The sequence below is a fragment of the Carassius gibelio genome, chromosome B14 (assembly GCF_023724105.1).
Source record: "Carassius gibelio isolate Cgi1373 ecotype wild population from Czech Republic chromosome B14, carGib1.2-hapl.c, whole genome shotgun sequence".
NCBI classification, from domain to species: Eukaryota; Metazoa; Chordata; class Actinopteri; order Cypriniformes; family Cyprinidae; genus Carassius; species Carassius gibelio.
The window spans coordinates 5,714,287-5,739,327 of record NC_068409.1 but is presented as its reverse complement, the minus strand read 5'-3'; the positions used below and the strand labels follow the sequence as shown (position 1 = coordinate 5,739,327).

The window sequence follows — 25,041 nt, the reverse complement described above, 5'->3', positions numbered from 1 at the left end:
TAGATCTCCTAGTGTGCTCTGTCCTGCGTCGGTTCATTGTGTTTCTCAGATGTGTTCTACTTATGTGATCGTGTGTGAGATTGTGCTGTACCCTCTGAAGTCCTTGTATTACCGTGAGTGTTTGTAGTTAGTGTCAAGAGTTTGTTTGTCTTATCAATCCTGCCCTGTTAAGTTGTTTAGTTCCTGCCCTAGCTGTTGTTTCCCCCTCGTGGGTTTTGTTTTCCCCTTTTTGTAATAAACCCTTTGTTTGAGAATCCCTGTCTGCACCTGAGTTCCTCCCTTGCCAAAACCGTGACAGACAGAACACATGCTTACCAAAAATTGACCTCTTGTCACACCATTTACTAAACCCTCATTTCTTCCTAAAGGAGTAGACAGTGACTAGGCACTGTCAAGTCCAAAAGACAACAAAAAGCACCATGAACAGAACAAATATTTATTTAACAGTCTAGGGTTATACATTTTTTTGATAGTCCACATTAAAGATTTGACTAACTATAAGTAACAGCAACTACATACCAACAAGTAGACATTAAAATGTTATTATTAGTATACTGTCTGCTTAATATCCGCTCACAGTTTATTTTGATGCTCCGCCAACACACGTTCAACTGACTAAGCATCTCTGAAAGTACTGTATGTCAATTTATTTTACCAACCCTAACCCTAAGGGTCTACTGATACTCTAATGAGAGTTGCAAATGTATTACAGTTCAGTAGTGATTTGCTCATTCAGGACATTCAGTTAGTTGACATGTACAGGTAGTTGCAGAGTTATAGTTAATAGAATGTTTAAAGTGGAATAGAAATAATGTGTTACCCAGTGATAAATGGATTACAGCTCACTCATTTGGAATACTTGCAGTACTTTTAGAGAACCTTTTTTGTTCGTTCCAGTAAATTATTTCTGATATGAACATTTTACAGTATATCATCCATGTCCTTTCTTATTCCACAGAAAAGACAACCTCCGATCCAACATAAGGGTGAGATGATAATGACAGTGTTTTTCATTTTTGGCCAACCTTTAACACTTCCCCCAAAAACATGAAAGACTGTAATCTAATGATATCTTATCTTCTCTGATGCTCTTTTGCCATAATGCCCTTGACTTTTGGATCCACCGAAGGCTTTCGGAGCCAGTGAGGTTATCAGTCCTGTCCCACAAACAAATACTGCTACAGGCTCCTCACACCTGAGCGAGAACGGGCGAAGAACAGAGATCACGACTGAACTTCACAGCCTGCGGGCCAGCAGGACCACTCTACAACCTTGATGTGGACACAGCCAGGGTCTAATGACACGATTTCATTCACAGGGTCCAGGCCGAGACCTGACGCACACATGGCACAGAACACTAGCACTAACAGAAGACATGATAGAATTTACATTTGAAGTGAATCAGTCCTTGAAATTTTCTAAAAAAAATTTTTGAGAAAAACAAACAAACATACAAACAAAAAAACAGCATAAGCTGGTCAAGTACGTTTTGAAGCATGCCAACTGGTCCTGATCTGGTTAAAAATTGATCATTAGCTCACCAACAGTTGGGTATGTTGAGAAGATGTTGTTTTTTTGTTTTTGTTTTTTCACTGCAAGGGCAAAAAACATTGTATGGACATACTATAGAGATGCCATAGTTATTGTTTACAGCTGCTCGTGAAGCCTCAGGAGATAAAACCTGATTATGGTAATAGCCAAACATTTCAAACACACACTTTATACGTCTGACCAATCACAACAGACTGGGCTGGAGCAGACAGAGTTGGGTGTTTATAGAGACAGGAGCTAAAACAAGAGTGTTACAGGCAGGGGTTGAAAAGACATGCTGCTGCAGTGTATAGAATTATAAAAATAAAGTCCTTTCTGATCTGTAAATCATCTAAATGTATTCTAGCCCAGAAATAAAATTATGAACTTGTAATTAAACATAATATGGGCACTTTAAATGACAATATTCAACAACTCCACTATGAAACAAAAATATATTGCAGTATATTGGAAAATATCATGTAATATATTAGGCATATATTCTTATATATGGGATTTAATATATATATATTTTTCAATATATTGCAATATATTGAAAGCTGCAAACATTTGTATATTTTGCAATATATTATATAATATATGTATCATCAATATATTATTAAATGTATTCAAATATATAATATATTAGAAAATAAAAAGGGAAAATAATATATTACAATATATCACAATATATTTTAAGAAATATATTGGTAAATATATTTTCCTTTCGTAAGGGCTGTAACATTTGACAGCAGCAGATAACTGAAATCCCAGCATCTAACATAGACAGATGAAGGTGGGCTGATTTCTGAGAGGCATTATGGGGCTGGATTACAGTTAATGTGAAGTAAATACCCGAGGATTCCTGTGTTCATTTTGTAATCTTCCGACCCCCGCTGGCACATTGATCCCACCTCGAGCTCTGTCACCTTTGTGTTGGCCAGCCAGAAAGAGATTTGGTGTCCTTGAGGGTAGTTTTCACCCCGTTGTGACGGGCAAAGACAGACCAGAGTGACCCTGTGCTCGCCCACAGACATAACCTATTCACACGGGTCTGACAGAGAGAGCCCAGCACATGAGCCCAAGTGAAAGCAATCGCAAAGCATTCAATCCAGAGGTTCAATAAAACCAGACATCAGACTGCTGGGTCATTACAGCTCAGGCGTGACCTTTAGCTAAAACACGCAGAGCTGGGATTTGGACTTGAGCGCAATAACTGCAAAATCCTTTTGATTGTTTTAGGAAAATGATGTTTAATGGCATAGCAGGGACTATATAATTGCTCTTCCTTGCAGTGAGCAGTTAGGGTTTCATTTCTTGGGGGCTGATGAAGAAAATGATATTGGATAGTACCATAGAAGTAAACAAAACTGAATAATAAATAATAATAATAATAAGAATAATTAAAACTAGATTTGCATTTTCCAGAGGAAATATCTGTGCCTGCAAGGCAGCAAAAGAGTGTTCAAATGTTAGGTAAAATATAGTGTTCGAGAGAGAAATGGAGAGAGGCTGATAGTAACATGCTAAATTAATAACTAAAGAATGTAAGAAAGAAAATATAAATCACAATAATTCAATATGTAAATCAATTTAAAAAAGGAAGACCAAAAGTCAGGTCAAGCCACCTTTATTTATATAGTGCTACTGTATATAAAGAACTGAAGAACACCAATTAGGAAAACTGTGTTAATAATACAAAATAACAGTTAAAGGCAGTTCATCATTGAATTCAGTGATGTCATCATGCAGCTCAGTTAGCTCATCTAGTTGTCCTGGTCTCCTCTAATTAAAAATTATTACGTATCCAGACCAGATGGTGGATCAGCACCTAGAAAGGACCTCTTCCAGTACTGTAGAGGTCCTTTCTAGGTGCTGATCCAGAAAAAGAGAGCAACAGACTAATATTAGCGTAGATGCCATTCTTCTAATGATGTAGCAAATACATCAGGTGTTATGGGAACTGTCCCCGGTTCCGGTTTACCTTATTAATGCAGCCTAAAAAATGATAACAGATTTGGATATAAGAAGTGTATTAGTGTGTTATGTGTAAGCCAGGTTAAAGAGATGGGTCTTTAATCTAGATTTGAACTTCAAGAGTGTGTCTGCCTCCCGAACAATGTTAGGTAGGATATTCCAGAATTTAGGCGCCAAATAGGAAAAGGATCTGCCGCCCACGGTTGACTTCGATATTCTAGGTATTATCAAGTTGCCAGAGTTTTGAGAATGCAACAGAAATGGGGGATTATAATGTAGCAAGAGCTTGTTCTTTGCAAATACTACATATGACATCATCAGTGTTTATTAGAATTTGAATGCTCCACATTCTATACAGCATGTAATGTAATTTTAGAGAGATTTACAAACTTTATAGGAAACATTTTTTTTTGTTATTATTTTGTATTACACTTATCATTTAGTAGCAATATTTTGCTGTACTTTAGTATATCAAAACTAGTGACTTTTTTAATTTAATTGTAAAATTTGAATGATTTCTCAAAAAAAAAAAAAAAAAAGATTCTATAATTTTGATTCCAGGTGTGTCTTGTTCTTCCCTAATTATCTTGTGTTTAAAAGCATCAGTCATTTCAGTTTCGTCCCCTTGGAATTATAAGGTTCTCAAAACATTTACATTATGTGATAGATTTTTTTTTAAATGTTGTATACGTTGTGGGATTTTAATTTAAAAAACAATAAGGTTCTATCTACACAGTCGAATGGAATGCAAAAACTTTGATGCTCAATATCTCAAAACTACTTGGAATGCAGATAGAACCTTATAATTCCAAGGGCACAATTTGTGTTTGTCATTTCTGAACATCTTTCCATGAGTTCCTTTATCTCCTGCGTTCCCCTTGTTATTGGATTATTAAAGACTGTGATATTCAAGAACTCATCGTTTCCTCGTGCCATGCTGTATTAAGTGAATTGTGACACAAGAACTGACCTAAATACAGTTTATTGCGTTTCCCCTCTGTTTTGTTTTAGTTTTCTCTGAGTCACCTTTGTGGAGTGGATACTGGTGAGAAATGGATCTCCGTTCCACGGGCTGATCGCCAGTGCCACTCCTAAACCAGAGCTCAGCACCCCATGTCCCCACGGAATGGAGCATACCGATGATGGAGAGCCATTTCATACAGCGATCCGTGAGCCAGAACAAAGCCAAGCGACTGAGCAGAGGATCGCCCCAGAAGTTGAGCCCAACCCATCAGCCCGGATGCAAGACCCGGCTACAGAGCCCACCATGAGGAAGAAAGCTGCGGATGGTTTGAGCAGTGTGAGTGTTGTCTCTGCTGGTCCCGTCCAGCCCTCCTTCATCCTTGGTTCCCTCGTTCAGCCATGAGGGGTCTTCCGATCCTTCAGTGCCCACTCCTCAAAAGTGCCCTCCAGTGCCTTTGAAAATGCCCGGCCTCCCACCCGCCAGCCCACCATCATCAGGACTTTCCTCTACCAGTGTCGATGGGGTCGGAGGATCCCTCACCTCCACCTCCAGCCTCCGAGGCCTGGACTCTGCCTCGGCTCGTAGACCCAGTGGCTCCACGTTGGCCCCTAGCTCACTAACCTCCACCGTCACCTGTCAATCCACCAACTCCACCGGGCTCGGGCGTCAACCCAATAATGCCACTGGACTCCTCTCCTCTGGCTGTGCCACATCACTCCATATCACCGGCTCCGTTGGGCTCCTTCCTCCTGCTAGATCCACCTTGGTCCTCGTTTGCTCTGGCTCCGTAGCGCCTTGGGCTCCCCCTCCACCTGCTCCGCCACCATTGGTCAGCCCCCTGGAGTCTGCAGCCATCCCTCCTGCATGGCTCCTCCCACCATGGGCTCCAACGTGGGCCACTGTTATGGCTGTGGCCTGGGTCCTGCTGTCCTTCTCCTGCTCCAGGTCCCTCCTGTCGCCTCCCTGGCTCCTCCCTCATTTGTCACCCCCTGGTCTCTGTCTGCCGGCCTCCTCCTTGGTGTCCATTCTCCTCCTGAGCCTCCTTCCTAGTTCCCACCCATTCCCCTCCCCATGTTTTTTCTACTGTGCGAGGACACACCTTTAGGACGAGGAGTTATGTCAGGGATATGGACCTCCCTGTGTGTGTTTTTGCTCCCTGTGACCAAGTTTCTTCCTCATATTTATTGTGTTTGGGTTAGGGTTAGGTATTTGATTCCAGGTGTGTCCCAATAATCCTATGTTTATAAGCCCCAAAGACTGTGATATTCAAAAACTCCTTGGTTCCTTGTGCCTTGCCGTCCTAAGTGAATTGTAGCAATGCCTATATCTGAAGAAGAAAAAATAAATAAAAATAAATGATGACATACCTAAGGCTACAAAACAAAGTTTGAATGAAGTCTGTATATTATGCAGTTGAAGCTAAATTAATTATGGAACATTGTGGAGAAGAATAATAAAATAGAGAACATTCACTGCAGTGTTGAGCTGTAACTAAACAACTAGCAATGCATAGGAAAAAAATATAACTATGTATAAGAACAATTAAAATATATGATTCTGAATGCAAAGTGGGTTTAAACTGTCATGTGCAGGCCTTATCTTCACTCACAGCATGAGTGCAGCTCGGGTAACAAAAAAGCTGCAGCATCATCAATTCCTCCTCCAACACTTACCTCATGGCACGACCAATCAATAAGCGTTCTTCAAAACTCATTGAGGGCTGAGGCTGGGGGAGGACAAATTGCCCCAAACGCTTTCCAAAAGCTCTCTAGAACACTCAGTTATCTTCATTTTTGCTCCCTCAGGCTAGCTTTTATGTGGGCAGGCCAGAAGCTCGAGAGATCCCGGGGGGATACATTCTAATTAACTGGCAGAGGCATCTGTACCTCTCCTGTCCTCTCAGCTGCTTTGAATTCAGACCTCTGTGAGCTGAGCAGGTCTGGCTCTTTTCCAAAAGACAAACTAAATACACTAGCCTATGCAATTGGATTTGAATTCATGTATAACTTGTCTGAAACATTAGACACCTTTAATATTGTTTTTTACTCAAATCACCATTGGAACATCGGACTGATCCAATGGAAAGCATAATCCTAAATACATTTAAGTGGTTTACTAAAAAGCCACATGTACAGTAAAACCTCCCAAATCATAATGATTTAAATCCATTATACCATCAATAAAATGAATATGCATACACTACTATCCCAGTAAGCATCTCATAGAAATGCATGAAGTTTGAATGATCTAAATAACATTTTTCTTTTTTCTAGGGCCGGGACTCGATTAAAAAAATTTATCTAATTAATTAGAGGCTTTGTAATTAATTAATCAAAATTAATCGCATTTTAATCACATATAAATATTTGATCTGAGAACAGTGCGAAGTAATTTTTTTTCACATGGATTTATAGTATACCATTGAATAATGACTGAATACATAAGCTTAAGCAACAAAATATTGTTTATTTTTGTTCAACCAAGTCTAGCAGACCAGTGCAATTTTTGCCATGAAGTGTAGCAATAGCATATTTAGAAACAATTTAGAAATAGTACATTTCAAAAATTCAGGAAGCTTATAGGTGCTGGAACCTTCTGTAAAGTGTTTTTTAAGTAAAACACAATACTGTCAATCACATTCAGAACATTGGAAACCCTGACTATTAGAAAACATCTCTCTGTTGCTTCAGAGGCCATAAAATACTAAGTCCAACTCTCAATAACCTTGGCCAAAACAATAAAGAGTTCAACATAAACTGTTGCACCAACAAAATAATACATAGTTCAACATAAAGTGTAAAGTCCACGCAAGCTGCTATATGTTTTGCGTTGAGGTGATACTTGAGGTTCGATCATGTGCTGCGGTGATATGCGAACGCTAGCTGGTGCTTCAGTATAATCGGTCCGCCGAAACTCATCCAGTGAGAAACGTTCCGCAGTGCAAAAATAAGTTATTAAAAATGTGGCAAATTTAATTTTAATCTAAGAAAGTGAAATGATGTTGACCTGAAGTATTTGATGGGAGCAAAAAAGAAGGAGTTGACACGATGAGAGGCAGAACTATTGATAGCGGTTACCAACCACCACTGTTTACATAGTAGAAAGCCCTCTGTCTGAGGTAATAATTGTTGATAGTAAAAAAAGAAAAAAAAAATATATATATATATATTTATATACAGTATATATATATATATATATATATATATATATATATATATATATATATATATATATATATATATATATATATAAAAAGAAGAGCAGTCTTAAAAGTGGACCATTAGCACTAATAGCTGCCTTTTCAATACCAATCTGGCTTTTCATCTAAGACATATGCTTCAAAATCCACCCAAAACAACTGTGACCCATCTAAAATCATAAAGTTTGCATTTTAACAATCTCTCCATATCCACTTTTTCCTCCTACAAGTTTGTAGAGTGAGATCTTGAGCTGAAAAATCAATCCTGCTTTGGGGTCTCTGATCATTGCCCACCCCCAGTTGACCTGAAAGATGCCCGAGCCAATGGATTCTGTTTTTTTTTTGTTAAACTCAGCAACATCACTATGGTGGCCATCTGTCTGATTTTATGTTGCACAAAAAATGTGTTCATCTACTAAAACAGCCTTGAGCCAGATGCCCATTTGTCCTGTCACTCTTTTATATTTTAACCAAACTTATATCATTAATAAATAAGTGCATGCATTTTAAATAGGGTGACCATATGCGCCTTCATACGGGACACGTCCCAGCCAGGATTTTAATAATGCCTAAAACATCCAGAGCAGTTTGACCAATAACATGCAGGTATTGTACATAATCGACCAATCGTGGGGCTGTGTGTTAGAAGATGAGATCTAGAATGAACAATAGAAGCGGTGCAAATATGCGCTGTGCACAAATCCCAAAAAAACAAAGTGTGCCACAATGCTTCAAGTCAAACGAACGAACAGACACGAGAAAGCGATTCAAAGCATAAGGAGCCGTCTGCTCTGCTCTTTATAGCTATCATGAATGTGACACAACGATCAACCTGCATAGTGCAAATAACCAAAACCTGGATATTTTAGGCAATATTAAAATCCTGACTGGGACGTGTCCCCTATGAATGGCCCATATGGTCACCCTAATTTTAAAATATGCTACATTTAAAGTAATATTAAGTGACTTACATTTGGACAAATTTTCAGTATGATTGTTTAGAAAAATTCAGTGACCTATTATGTTTTTTTCTACAATTATTAATGAGATTTTTTTTAATTTTTTTTTTATTTTTAGTCTTGTATGGAAGCATATGGGTAGCATTATTCAATTTGGGATGTAATATGCAAAATGACAATGCAATATGTAAAATGGCAATGCATTTCTGTATTTACATTTACATTTTCCAATACATTTGTGCAACGTTTGGTGCAAAATGAAAATGAAAATTAAATTACATAATTTTCATTTGCCATTTACTACACCAGTTTTAAAATGTAAAATGAATATTAATTTTAACGCTTTATAAGTTGCAAAATTAAAATGAAAATGTATTACAGAAATGATTAGATATGTCTAACATGTTAAAGCAAAAACTGTGGCAAAATGATCATTTAAATGCTATTTTTCTTAATTGCATTAACACTCACAGTCAAGACACTTACGATTGCATTTTCATTCGGTGTCCCGCAATGAATGTAGCAAAACTCAATGTGCACATTGAAAATGCATTCCGAGCCGATCACGTGTCCCCGCCCTCGCGCCACGTCAATCATTGTGTGAACAAGGCGGGGCTTACAGACGGTCAGAGACTCAAGTCTCAAGAAGAGGATTCAATCAAGTGAGACAACATGGACAAGACAGTTGGTCCGTGTATGTTTTGATCATTTCGGTTTATGGCTTCAATATTTCATTCGGACTTGTGGGCGGAGCTGAAACGCTGCTTTCATCTGATTGGTAGAATCGGATCGGTTTTCATCTGACAGCCTTCAGCTGAAATGTCTGAAACTACACTCACTGTTAATTAGCATAATATTTGAATCAGATATAGCTGGGCACATAATTCGTGCTGCTGAGACCTGCAAATTATTTCTAGGTTGTAGTATTGTATGAATATTGTCCCACTGATAAAAACAGTGCAAATAGTTCTGTCCCTTTGGATAACAGTAAAGTGGAAATAAATATAGTTAAATTTATGAAATAAAATTAAATAGGATTTTTTGGGAAGGTAAGTCTGGCCAGTTATACAAGCAACACGAGTCGGACGAGTCTAAAGATATGAGCTGAATTGGGTGAAACATTAAAGTTCTAGTCTGTGTCAATTACTCTCATAATAAATAATAATAATAATGTTAACTGTGTTTTTCGGTATAAGTTGCATCAGTCCAAAAATACGTCATGACGAGGAAAAAAACATATATAAGTCGCACTGGACTATATGTCACATTTATTCAAGACCAAGAGAAAACATTACCGACTACAGCCGCGAGAGGGCGCTCTGGGGTAGGCTACAGGAGCACTGAGCAGCATTGAGCTAATTTTACTATTTTTATTTAGAAATGTAACTATATTCATTTTTACAATTATTTATTAATGTCACACACACACACATACCTAGTGCCTTATGACTTAAAAGATGAGAGTGGTAAATGTTACAGACATGGAACTGTTCAGTCTATTATTGATTTTAATTTCCACTTCACTGTTATCCAAAGGGACAGAACTATTTGCACTGTATTTATCAGTGGGACAATATTCATACAATACTACAACCTAGAACTAATTTGCAGGTCTCAGCAGCACGAATTATGTGCCCAGCTACATCTGATTCAAATATTATGCTAATTAACAGTGAGCGTAGTTTCAGACATTTCAGTGCTTCACTCGCACTGACTCTTATTCTGTCTGAAAGAATGAAAAGACAGAGCTGAAGGCTGTCAGATGAAAACCGATCCGATTCGACCAATCAGATGAAAGCAGCATTTCAGCTCCGCCCACAAGTGCGAATGAAATATTGAAGCCATAAACCGAAATGATCAAAACATACACGGACCAACTGTCTTGTCCATGTTGTCTCACTTGATTGAATCCTCTTCTTGAGATTTGAGTCTCTGACCTTCTGTAAGCCCCGCCTTGTTCACACAATGATTGACGTGGCGCGAGGGCGGGGACACGTGATCGGCTCGGAATGCATTTTCAATGTGCACATTGAGTTTTGCTACATTCATTGCGGGACACCGAATGAAAATGCAATCGTAAGTGTCTTGACTGTGAGTGTTAATGCAATTAAGAAAAATAGCATTTAAATGATCATTTTGCCACAGTTTTTGCTTTAACATGTTAGACATATCTAATCATTTCTGTAATACATTTTAATTTTGCAACTTATAAAGCGTTAAAATTAATATTCATTTTACATATTAAAACTGGTGTAGTAAATGGCAAATGAAAATTATGTAATTTAATTTTCATTTTCATTTTGCACCAAACGTTGCACAAATGTATTGGAAAATGTAAATGTAAATACAGAAATGCATTGCCATTTTACATATTGCATTGTCATTTTGCATATTACATCCCAAATTGAATAATGCTACCCATATGCTTCCATAGGTCTTGTACGTTTTTGATGAGAAATGACAATGGCCATGTTTTTATTACTTTGGTACAGGTAGGTATTGTGGCAGTTCAGACTTCAAATGCCCAATGAGTGTCACTAAAATGTCAATACTTTGTTGTTTTGAAAATAACAATACCCCCTACACCAAACCCAACCCTAAACCTACCCATAAGTGCTTACGATAGAAGCTTACAAATCAAATATGTTATATGTTAACATATTTGATTTGTAAAAAAATATGGTTAAAATGTATTTGCTTGTGCAACCGTGTTTTTTTAACATGAGTTTGAGCTGTTTTGTTGAACAGTAGTTTCAAGTCATAAACATGCACTTTCAATGAGCCTTGGGAGGCAAAAGTCTAATAATATTTTCATCTAAAGAAAATATAGACTTCATGATGCTACAGGGTCATTCCTTTCTTAATGTTTATACAGTTGTTCTTCGTCATGTCTAAGCTCAATGTACATGATGTTCTGTGTTATATTTGTTCTTCCCATATTCATGTCTCTGTGGTTGAAGAAAGAATTACAGCTGGTTAATTCAGCAGCTGCAACTTGAGCGTATTTGACTATCAAAACTAGAAAAAGGAGTGTGTGGATTACTGTTAGTGTATTTTTAATTAGGATTTCGGATTACCCTCTTTACTATGTTGACTGCTGGATGTTCCTGAATCCTGTTTCATTCCGTCTCACTCTGTTTGCCTCTTGCGGTACAACTCGAACCCCCTAATCCCATTAGATTGTTAAAGTGACACGTTAAACGCTCTCCAGAGCCTCTGAGCTTTTAAGAGATTTTAAGGCCACAGTCTTTAGGATTTACCTCAGATGACTCCAGCATTGTTTTATTTTGAGTCATACTTTTTTCAGCTTGCTTCTGTTTGCACGGCTAAAGGGATTGCTCTCTTATAAATGAATTCTATCATACCATGAGGGTGAGAAAATTATTTTGCATGAACTTTCCCTTTAAGTTTGATATTAGCCATTATAAACTGACCTTCATGCAACATTCAACCCTGAAACGTCTTTTTGAAACAAGGTTGGCACAAAACCATTTCTTAATGAGTCATGTATGATGATGATTTTCTTTACATTTTAATGTGTGATTTATTATAAGTCAGACCAAACAAGTCAGCCACTGCATAGATTTTGCATGCATGATTTTGTTATTTATACAGTGTGTATATATATATATATATATATATATATATATATATATATATATATATATATATATATATATATATATATATATATATATATGTCTTCTTTTTTTTTTCAATGTTGTAAATAAATATTGGAGTATATTTTACTAGAAAATACTTCCTTAGCTTCTTCTAAAATTACATTTTTCAGCCCATTGTTTATTCATTCAATTTTTTACCAGATAAAGCTTTTCATTTGAAATTTGTTTCATTGACTGTATCAAAGATTATAGGACATTCACGAATAATAAAAAAATTAAATAAAATTAAATTAAATTAATAAAAATGAGGTCAATGAGTGGGAATAAGTGACAGACTAATGTATTTACTAAACCATTTACTTGAATACTGGACAATTCCAGCTCATTGCTGATAACCGTTCCCCATTGATCAAATATCAGAGTTTATGACGGCTAAGCTACAGATAATGCTTAGATATTTTAATTGAACAATTTTGTTGAATGAACCTTTTCTATCAATTTAGAAATATAGTTGTATTTTATTTTATGTACTTTAAGGATTTTTTTTTTATTATATCTATTTTATTATGATTTTGTATCTATATTTCCCATTTGGCCCTTTATTGTATATGGATTTTTGCCAGACATATCACCTCATTGCACAGACTGAATGAATTCAAAGGTACATCTCCATCTCTGAAGGGACCTGTTCTTTATGCTTCATGGTGGCAGATCTAGCAAGGCTTCAGTGAAGAACAGGCTCTCAACGCATTTTAATATTTTTCCTCCTACACTCCAGACACATCCTGGCTCTCTAGTGCTGCACATTGTATCTCAGAGGTAGTCCCAGATGTCATTTAGTCATCCCATCATATCCCCTAAATTAAGATGGACAGGTTGATGTCTTTAACTTCAGCGCAGAAAGCCCAGGTTGAACCAATGCCCCAACAAAAACACTCATCGAACAATATGCACATCCATATGCATTCATTACAGAGACACATCCGAATCCTCTTGGCGACTGCATCAAATCCTTCATAAAGCAGATATTGGCATTTTGTACCATTTTGCTGCGCTATTTACCATATTCACACATGACACTTGAAATGTCACTCTGCTTCTGACAGGCCGTCATGCTCTCACAGAGTAATATGACATCTCGAGTGTTAAACCCCAGATCACAAGCTAGTTTTCCTCTTGAAAAGGCACAAACCCCTCTGCACTCCCAATGCAAGGGCACTTGCTTATAAATTATTGCGATGGGTTGACATACTCAGTATAGCAGGGCAGTAAAAGCTGTCACCATTGCTCTTCGTGAAGCTTAACTCAGCTGTTGAAACCCTCTGGAGGCCGGCTCCCATTCGCAGTTTGTGCTGGAGATCACAAAATGCAGATGGATTATGGTGAGCAGAACTCTATAGCGCGGTTCTGCTGTCTTGCTGCAGGTCTCTGAAGGGCCACAGTCCAGAAACTTATCTCGGCTATCAGTGTCAGCAGGGCCGGGGAGATTAGTTCAGTTAGATCCAGTTTAGCCAATACATGATGAGGTCGGAAAAGGGATTAAAACATGTGTTCCCAAGGGCAATAACATAAGATTTCTGCTGTAATTTTCTTAATTCCTCTCCTGCCTGCTCGTTTTCACCCTTAAACTGCTGTACCATTTAGTAAAGTTACAGCCAGAGGCAAAGGCAAGGTACAAATATTTCACTGACTTATTGAAAAGACATAGATTTAAGTTTAAGGGCCAAATTGTGAATAAATGCACATTACACTGTAGAGGGTTGTTTAATTGATTTTTGTAGGCCAAAATCAAGCAATGAGCATTTTAGCACTGAAATCGAGTCAAGGTCTGTAGTGAACACAAGCTCAAGATATTTTCATGTTTTAATCGACATGGCAATTTATGTAAGAAAGTTTGGTCACAATTTAGTTTGGGAACCAGTTCTTACTATTAACTATTAACTAATTACGAATACTGATACTAATATCTGCTTTATAAGCACTAGTAAACAGCCGACATGCTAGTAATATTCATACTAATAAACAACAAGTGAGAACTGGTACTTAAATGAAAGTGTGCTTGTTTTTTATGAATCAGGACCAGTGAGATTTAATTTTGTAAAACAAAACAAAAAACAAAAACAAACAAAATCTCATTTGATCATTTACTCACTTTCAAGTTGTTCCAATTTTATGGAAGTCAATAGGGACTAGCAACAGTTTGGTTACTCACATTTTTCTAAATATCTTCTCATATTTAATTTTAGCACTTTTTAAAATACTATTTTGCAATACACTTTTACACTAGCATCAATACAAGCATATGCTGTAAAGTTATGATTCATCTCAAAGCTGGCTGTTGTGGTTTGAGGCTTAGAGCTCTATTGAAAGATTTTACTGAAATCACTATGGAGAAAATGAATGGGGAAATAATCTCAAGAACCCAGGCTGCAGAAAAAATCTGGTAGTTACTGTTGCACTCTATTGATTTGTAGCAGTCTTTAAAAATAAAATTACAGCAATGACAACATCATTTGCCAGAGTACTGCTGGCCGTGATAAATTAATGCTTAATATATATTATGGATCAAAATAAAATTAAACGTAGAACAGATTAAAAAAATCAAGCAGAACAAAAGATTCAATGAGGAGGTATTGTGCTACTGGAGCTAATACATTTAAATTAGTGCTAACGAGCACATTCCAGTTCAGGGGCTGATTACCCTTCACAGACAGACATCAAAGAGCCGCGGCAATCTATTAGAGACCAGAGAGAAGAGGACAGTAGTGCTCCAATATCTGCTCACACATTCAGTTTAATTGTACGCTCAGAGAACCCATCTACAGCTCTGTCAGGTCATCCATGTGGAAACGACACGGTAGACTGATGGACTTCAGGAATATGAATAAATCAGGGACTGGATTCTCGCTAAACGAACAAGTCTTCAGATGCAGGGCATTATGGGTAGGGAAGAGACATCAAACCAGCCAGACTGCCAGAAAAGCTAAAAAACAGGCAGGGGGTAAATGCAGACTTTACCTGCTCCAAGATGACATTGATTCTGTCCACTTCACAGTCGATGAGGTAGCGCTTCTCCTGTCTCCTGTCCATTTCTTCAATGATGCGCCGGAACTCCTGGGGGTCCGTGATGCTGCCCACCGACCGCGCTGTAACTTGCCAGTTATTTGCCACCGCAGCCTCCATAATGGCTTGAAGAATGGAAAATCCTGACAGGAAAACAATCATTTTTGCGTTAGCTCACACTCCAGAGCTTCATAGGTGTTGACATGCTGTCACATAAAATATATTCAGCGTGCGTCTTCAATTTCCCACAAATGAAGTATTATGTATATGCACAAAGAGTATTAATGTGACTTTGTCATTTTGGATTAGATCTCTAGGTTGAAAAACAACTGTGCCAAGTAAAACATATCTGCAATGCAACTTGAGGTGAATATAAAATGATTGAATCATCCCAGATGCTGATTGGTCGATACAGAATTCCGGCCATGTTGAAATGTTCATACAGTAACATCTATGAAATTAAAACTAAAAAGAGTAACATCAAATTTTTTTGGTTTAAAAAATGTCCTGAAAAAAATGCTGAAGTATATATACTGTAATACATTCATTCATACAAACAAAACAAATATTTATAAGTTAGATTAGGAAGAAGTAGCTCATTAATTGCATTATAAACATCATATATATAGAGGAAATTACTGATTAGTTTGTTTACAAATAAAAAATAAAAAATTTAAAATGTGTCCTTAAATAATAAATGAATAAAATAGTTGTATTAAATGTTGTTTGTATTTTTAATATGCATAATTATTACAATTTAAAAACATCATTCAGATATGAAAGATCATGTATAATAGCTCCCCTGGGTTTTTAAATAAATCATATTCAGATTTCCTCCATAATGAGCAGTGAGTTGATAGACTGAAAGTTCTAATTTGGTTTGCACGTGGTTTGCTAAAAGGATTAACTTGGTTCCTGTATAATGACCAGAAATTATATCTATCTATTATATCTATCTATCTATCTATCTATCTATCTATCTATCTATCTATCTATCTATCTATCTATATATATATATATATATATATATATATATATATATATATATATATATATATACATACATATATATGTTTATATATGTTTATATATGTTTTGCAAAGACCCACTGTACTTTGGAGTAGAACATTCTGACAGTGTTTTTTCCAGATATAAACATGCATTTAAAAAATGCAGATTTTTAAAGGTGATAACCAGAGTAATTCACTGCGGATTATGCAAATGCATTCATTCAGGGCCGAGATCACGTGACACCGCCCCTCGAAAGCCTTATCACAGGCGGTGAACACAGACACGAATGCAACAAAGTCAACATTTTTGGGCAACTCTTCTGTACTGCAGATTGCTTGAACTTCTCTTTGCACTTCCTCTATTCAGGCTTTGCACGGCTCAATTGCTCTGCCCGGCCCAGGTGGCATGAAAAGCCTTGTGTCTGCTCTCCCAGCATGCAGCTGCCATCACACTGCTCCCCACCGCATTAAATGACTTTTCTGAAAAACGCTGCGCAAATGGTTTAAACATTTTTTTTAAATAAAATCTGCACTATACGACCCGTCTACACCAGAAGAGCGTGCCGTGTCAGCCATCACAGGATGGCTCCGAATGAATGGATGTGATGTTCAGCACGTCTGGCTTCCTCATCCGCACAATGTGTCCAGTTCATAATATATGAGGCGCTGTATGCATGTTTGCTCAGAGCAATCTCCAGATAGAGCTACTTTTTCTGTGAATTGATGTTGAATTAAAAAATAAGAATTATGGTTTGTGATGCACAATATTTGCATGCACTCCCTAGCTCTCTGACGGGAGAATGAACTTGAGAAATGGGTTCTCAGCATGTTTTTTTTTTAACCTGTACACTATGGTAGGGAGTACTCAGTTCAGTTTAATTCATTTACAGTCAACATGATGTATGTCTATGGAAGAGACTTTAATATAAACTAAAATGGCTGTGTTTTATCCTGATTTTTTCATTCAGTCTTAAAGCCATGAGTATTCTGCTATCCAGAATATTCTAGACAGATATTTCAAGCCATGGACCATAACATAATGCTCCTATATATATGTTAGCATTTTCATTTAAAAAATGTATTAATACCATTTATTGTAATTTATTTCTTGATATTATTTACTGGTAAAATCTATGGCAGTCAATTGGATAAAATAATTGTGATTGATATCCCGTATATGGAGAGCAAAATGAAACAGTAATACTATTAATAACGAGTTAAAAACTATTTATATATTATATATTTCCATCTGCTGAATGTAGACTTTTCCATTTTCCATGTGTATGCAAAACCTTTACAATTATGAAAGTAAATCAAGGAATTATTGAATTGTTGGACTTCAAATCATTAGGGGTTGAGGCATCAAAAGTAACCAAGCAACTAGCTGTTTATATATATATAGAGTGTTCCTGTAGCTCAACTGGTAGAGCACTGAGCTAGCAAGCACAAGGTTGGGGGTTTGATTCCCCGGGAACACATGATATGTAAAAATTGATAGCTTGAATGCACTGTAAGTCGCTTTGGATAAAAGTGTCTGCTAAATGCATAAATTTAATTATATATATAGAGAGAGAGAACGAGAGTACTTCTTTTGAGCCACTTAAAGCACTGCTCTGGATCACAAAAGCAGTCATAAGTAGAACAGGTATATTTTTAGCAAAAGCCAAAAATACATAGTACAATCAAATTTATACATTTTTCTTTTATGCCAAAAATCATTAGGGTATTACATAAAGTTCATGTTTCATAAAGACATTTAGTAAATTTCATTACCTATATTGTCAAAACTTATTTTTTTTATTAGTAATGTGCATTGCTAAGAACTTAATTTGGACAAAGTTATAAGCCATTTTCTCAGTATTTAGAGTTTTTTTTTTTTTTTTTTGCACACTCAGATTCCAGATTTTCCAATAGTTGTCTCTCGGCCAAATAATGTCCTATCCTAACAAACCATAAGTCAATGGAGAGCTTATTTATTCAGATGAAAATAAATCTCAATTTTGAAAATAATAAATCTGGTTTTGTGCTACAGGGTCACAAAAAAGACACTGAAAAGCAAAAAATCAACAAAACATTTCCTACATTTCTTGATTTGAGAAACTATACAGGACCATCAACAAACACAACATACATTTTAAACGGGTTACACAGAGGACAAACACAGAGTACCATCATCCATGCAGTTCTGCGATGAGGAGAAGTGTGAGCGCATGTCACAACACAGAGGGACAGAGCCCTGCGGACAAAACACAGAAGTGCATCTGCATCTAAAGGACAAGGAGCACGCGCTCAAGGACAGTCAAATGAAGATTTTAGACAGTGAGCACAGAGCGTCTCAGAGAGAAGTTAAGGAGGCCATTAATGCTTCTCACTATACAGTACCTATGATAATCTCTCAGTTAATCTCATGATTCCAGCATTAATAAGCTGCTATTTATTATCTTCACATGACTTTTGCTAGATGAGGTCCCTAAATATGAAGAGATCACCGATCATCAGATCCCAGCTGATGAAGCCACTTAGTGAGTAGTGAAGGTCCATGTATGTAAGTTACACCACACTTACTCTATGAAATAATTGTTAAAAATCAGATATTCATGAAATATTATATTATATAACTTTGATTATTATTATATTTTATTATTGTATTTATTTAAAGTTGTCAGCATAATGTTTTTGCATTACTCCAATCTCACATGATCCTTAGAAATCATTCTAATATGCTGAGACTTGCTGCTCAAGAAACATTTCGGATTGTTTTTAATTTTGGTTGAAAATGATTGTGTTGCTTAATTAAGTATGGAAGTGATTTCTTTTCTTTAGTAATCCTTGATAAACTGAGTTTATTGAGAAAAACAGCATTTATTTGGAATAGAAACTTTATATGAGTACAAAATATTTTAAATGGCTGTACTGTCACTTTTGATCAGTTTAACGTTCTTGATGAATAAAGTATCTATTTATAAAAAATAAAAATAAAAAATACTGATATCACAGACATTTTGAGCACTATTGTATATAAAGAAGTATGCTTCACTGCTTGTTATTCATTTAAAATAAACAATAAATGTAAATATATATATTAATATTATATATATATATATATATATATATATATATATATATATATATATATATATGTATATATTTTTTTTAGGCATGGAGTTTACCTGACCTGCAAACAACTGGTCACCTGTTATTTCTATTCAAGTGCAACATGGTCAGATCAAGTGAGATTTCAGAAAACTCCTGAAGAGTTGTTAAAGCTCACTAGACTGCACAGAGTTACAGGATGATTTCAAAAATGTCCGATTACAAGGGAATTAAATTCTACTGTTATTCCTCTGAGGAGATCTCCAACGATCAGTGCTGGAATAACATTAAATCCCCAAAGAAACAACAAATGACCCTTGGGAATTTTTTTTTACATTTTTTATTTATTTATTTGATTGATGATGTCTTTGTTAATGTGTTACTATGAGTGCTGTTCATAGGTTTAGACAACAAAGGTTAAAAAATAAATATAAGTATATATATAAATATTTATATATAATATAATTATATTCAATTACATCAAATGTAAGCTTTTTAGTGTATAAAGGTAAAATACTGTTAATATTAATCCCAGTATACTGTAAGAAAAAAAAATAATGCTAACTTTATGGATTATTTTAATCCTAAAACACTATACAAAACAAATCAATAGAGAAAATGCCTTCACAAGTATACAGTACACTGGCCCCTCTTTACATTTTAGTGTACATGTGATATTTTATATGTTTAATGAATAGGACTTCCTTGCTAGTTTGACAGTCAAATGAAAGTCAGATTATAAATTAGGTACTGCAGCATTCCTACTGAAAACCAGACAACTGTCACAGCACTATACATCATTTATTGTGAACAGCATGATTAATCGAGGTGCTATCTCTCATTGGCCGCCAGACAGAATTCGAATGGGTGCAACAGAATTCATTGAAGATTCATCAAAAGATCCCATGCCCGTCTGGATCCGCATTTGTATGGAAATTAAGAGATTAAATCTGACTAAACATTCTCCAAAGAATTAGACAAGTTTTACATCCACTTCTTCAAAGTCAGCACAAAAGTTTTCCACAGACATCAAAACCCAAGACGGACAAACTGTGGAAGAAGCGCAGAACTCTGACAAGCCTGACAAAGCTGTCTGCACCCATAAACAGACACCCGGCTGAGCTATCTGTGCCACTTATCAATACACATAATGGCTTTCTCACTCTTTTAGCTGTTTTTGACAGTTAATTAGAGTGGCAAAGTTAATTGACTTTGAGACTGAATTGGAATGATTCTATGACTTGCCTGCTGCATTTGCATATGCATCCTGTAGTGAGTCATTGCCAAAAAAAAAAAAGAAAAAAAAAAGCCCTGTCTCTGCCAACGGTAATTTACAGCAGACGGGCCCTCTAACCTTGCCAGTCACCATCTAGGACATTAGCGGACCAGAAAAACCCTGCATCTGCTTGAGCGTAACAGGCTGTGCTGATATCCTTGGCACAGCCATTGTGTTTTATTGATATCTCCGTGACCCCTGTGTGGACCCCCATAAATTGCATTCGCTTCTTTAGGTAAATAAGCCACAGCTGGGTGGGATTGCAGCTAAAGTCATACTGGATGGAACATAAATTCTGACGACAAGATTTCTGTATTGTGATTATAAATTTTTGCTTGCTGAAATGTGGGCGGTGTGGGTCATTTCTGATTGCACTGCTAAGTGCTAATCATCACTTTGAGCCTGCTGAATTTGAACATGCTGTAAAACCCTGAGCACTGGTGAGCGTACGGTCCTACAGATGCCTGCCTGATTATTTGCAGGCTGTGAGGACTGAAATGTCTCTATTTGAGGCACTCTGTCAGGGGCTCGTCTGCTTTCTCTCCAAACATTCACTCAGGGGTTGGCATCACATTTTGATAATGTGGTTCCCCTCATTCATATATTGAACTCAAAACTACTCTGACACTCATGTCCAACAAGCATGAGCAGGTTTCTAATGAAATGGAAAACAATCTAGGAGATCTGTCATTGGTGTCTGATGGACCTTCAAGATCTCAAGGATGTCTCAAACTGCCCTGATTTTTCAAGATACCAAATCATTTAAATGTAAAAATGATTTCTTATTATGTACTTCCAAGAAAAAAAAAGAAAAGAAAAAAAAGTGAAATATGACATTCATCTTACAAAACAATAAATCCTGAATGATTATTATTATTAATAATATTTGCAACTGTCTTTCTAATGTGTGATTAATGATACAGATTGTAGGACCTGCCACTAGAGGGCGCACTACCAAAACAATAACAATCGCGTGGTTTGATGACGCTAAGAAGGAGCTTGGAATGATGGGATTTGTTGTCTTTGCTGACGGCCATCAATGAGACGGAAAGATAAATCATGGATTTAACGCAAGTTCAACGATTTGCGCGAGTAGATTACATACAAAGTCAATACAAAGACGCGATCAGACTATGGATCAGATGTGCCCTCGCGCAGGTCTAGAGACGCGATGCCCGGTGTTCGGCGTGTATGCCCCATAATACTAATCTTGTCAAACGTTATAATAGCATACGTTTTCTGTAAAGATATGAATCAAAACAACTCACCTGTCGAGTAAAACACAAGTGAGATTGTTATCTCTTTCTAGTTGAAGTTTGACACAAAGCTATTTCCGCATTTTTACAAACACTGTTGTCATGTGGTTTCTAAGTCAGTAAAGGCGGTAATAAAGGGTAACTAACGTCATTGACAGGCGACTACACTGCCCAATGTCACTGTTTAGAATGGTATTTTCTCATGATTTACAAGTAGTTGAAAACATTAGAGATATTGTCAGTAATAAGCTGGACAAAATATATAACACTAGCCTAGTGGTTTTTGGATATTTTACTGCAAATATCTGCAAAATTGTAACTTTAACGTGTAATGTGTGTTATTTTTAGCAATAAACATCGAATACACATTTAAAAAAATACAATTACATGGGGAACAGGGTTGGAATTTGTATTAAAGTTTGCAGTTTGTATTAAGTTGTCACTCAGGGGCTTACAAGCTTGGGGCCAAATAATGGTTTTACAATCTTGCTTGATAATCTTATTATGGGTTTAGGAAAAATAGTAACAGTGAATAACAGACAGATAGACTGAAAGACAGACAGATCTCTAATCCAACCCAATACGTGTACTTAACAACTACCTTACTAACTATTATTTAGCAGCAAACTAGGATTTTGAGGCTAGAGCCATAATTAATGGTTTGTTAATAGCATAAAGCATGTTTTTTCCATTTTTTCAATAGTGTAGTGTTGCTTGTAACTACAGAGTTTCCACAGTCAAATGTAGCCATTTCTAGTCATTTACCAGGCAATTAAACAATTAAAAGCACTTTAAAAGCAATTTGTAAATGTCAGAATTCAGTTCAGTCTATGTAAGAATTATTTACATTCATTTTATTTATTATTATTATTTTATGAGAAAATTTTACTGAAAATCATGAATAAAGCTTTTCCAAGTAAGCAACTGTAACCAAAGGTAGAAGAGTTTTGCGAAGGGTTAATTGTCTAATTTTTAATTTCTCCCCAGAAGACAAATCTGAAACAAAGTTGAACCTTAAACCACATTTGAGAGCTCCATTGTGTCTTGTGAGCTGTGAGTTTTCCTTTCTTGGTTTGTTGGTTTGATGTCTTCTATGCTTATTGACTGGAATCTCTGGCTGTGTAATGTTGTCTCACTTTAGGATGGATGCAGTTCACTCAGACGCAGAAATCCGAGTGCAGGAATCATGCAGCAAGTAAGCGTCCTTTCGGCTGTACTCTTAACCAGATCTTAACAGGATGAAGTTTGAAGCATTACACATGGAGGCTTAGCTGTAATTGAATTTAGCTGTTTCTAATCTCCTCTCTGCTCCTGTGCTCCTCACGGTGGCTAATTGAAACGCCACGGCCAGTTTGGGCCGCGTTTGGGATGCGAGCTGTGACGGCTGTGCCACCTCCGGAGCGCCATTTGAGCAGGGTTGCTAAGCATCCTCTCTGTGACGGGGTTAGAGCTCCGAGACAACTGAGAGATCTCACTCCCTGCTCTGAAAGAATGATGATGAAGTCAATAATTGCTCCAGGCTAAAGATATGACTGAACTCATAGGCTATGGTGATGAAAGAGCTAGTTTTAATGATCTCATTTCCTGTTTGGTCAAACTTGCATACTACAGATTAAAATTTTGAATAAAATAAATGATAACAAAAGACCCTTAGACTTAAGGTCCATTCACAATCATAATGTACATTTAAAAATGAAATGACAACATCATTTTTTAAAGTGCATTTTTTTTATGCTTGTCCAGTCAAAAATCATGGTTAATGCACTTCTCACAGTAAAAAAGAAACATAAAAAAATAAAAATAAAAATACATATCAAGGAGAATTATATTTGGTAATATATAACAAAAGTATTTCACTATATATACAGTATAACACCTGCAAAGGCCTTTAAATGGTCTCTCAGTCTAGTTCTGTAGGCTACACAATCATGGCGAAGACTGCTGACTAAACAGTTGTCCAAAAGATGACCATTGACACCTTTCACAAAGAGGGCAAGACACAAAACGTCATCGCAAATAAGGCTGGCTGTTCACAGAGCTCTGTGTCCAAGCACATTAATAGAGAGGAGAAAGGGACGGTAGAAAAGATGTGGTAGAAAAAAGTGTACAAGCAATAGAGATAACCACACCCTGGAGAGGATTGTGAAACAAAACCCGTTCAAAAATGTGGGGGAGATTCACAAAGAGTGGACTGCAGCTGGAGTCAGTGCTTCAAGAACCACTACACACAGACGTATGCAAGACATGGGTTTCAGCTTCGCATTCCTTGTGTCAAGCCACTCTTGAACAACAGACAGCGTCAGAAGCGTCTAAAGACAAAAAGGACTGGACTGCTGCCGAGTGGTCCAAAGTTATGTTCTCTGATGAAAGTAAATTTTGCATTTCCTTTGGAAATCAGGGTCCAAGAGTCTGGAGGAAGAGAGGAGAGGCACACAATCCATGTTGCTTGAGCTCCAGTGTAAAGTTTCCACAGTCAGTGATGGTTTGGAGTGCCATGTCATCTGCTGGTGTTGGTCCACTGTGTTTTCTGAGGTCCAAGGTCAATGCAGCCGTATATCAGGAAGTGTTAGAGCACTTCATGCTTCCTGCTGCTAACCAACTTTATGGAGATGCAGATTTCATTTTCCAACAGGACTTGGCACCTGCAAGTTATAGTTATGTTGTGGACTTATTAGTGGTGCAGAAATGACAGCTAATAGGAATAATTCAACCTTAATTGTTTGTGTTTTTTTAATTATTATTATTAATTTTGTTTAATTTTGTCATTAAACATTAATCATTTAATGTTGCTCTGAATAAAAGCATCTGTGAATTTATATATGTTAACATCTACCATTGTCTGCAGCTGAATCACCTCTGAAATGAAGAGAATCCACCATGATAAGAGCACTGCAGATGAGCGCTGGACTTTATATTGCAACACTATGGAAAATTCCTGAATTTTCCCCAGAAATCTCATCAGACTCGTGAGAGAGATCATTTGGAAACATCAAAGCGAGTTTCGTTTCTGTTCAACTGCACCACGCAAACACCGGAGGAACAGGAAAAGGAACAGACAATGTCATTGACTTTCGGTTAGTTTACTCATACT

At 36.7% G+C, this 25,041-nt stretch overlaps 1 protein-coding gene across 3 annotated transcripts in view; it reads right to left on the bottom strand.

Moving 5' to 3' along the window:
• LOC127970980 (glutamate receptor 3) overlaps positions 1-25,041 on the bottom strand; it is a 125,070-nt gene that overhangs the window by 38,375 nt on the left and 61,654 nt on the right. For all 3 annotated transcript variants that reach the window (XR_008156725.1, XM_052573705.1, XM_052573704.1), the window contains exon 4: positions 15,271-15,458. Coding sequence is in view for 2 of the 3 variants with exons in the window: in XM_052573705.1 (XP_052429665.1) it covers positions 15,271-15,458 (188 nt within the window). In the remaining variant the exon portion in view is untranslated. The remainder of the gene's footprint in view (positions 1-15,270; positions 15,459-25,041) is intronic.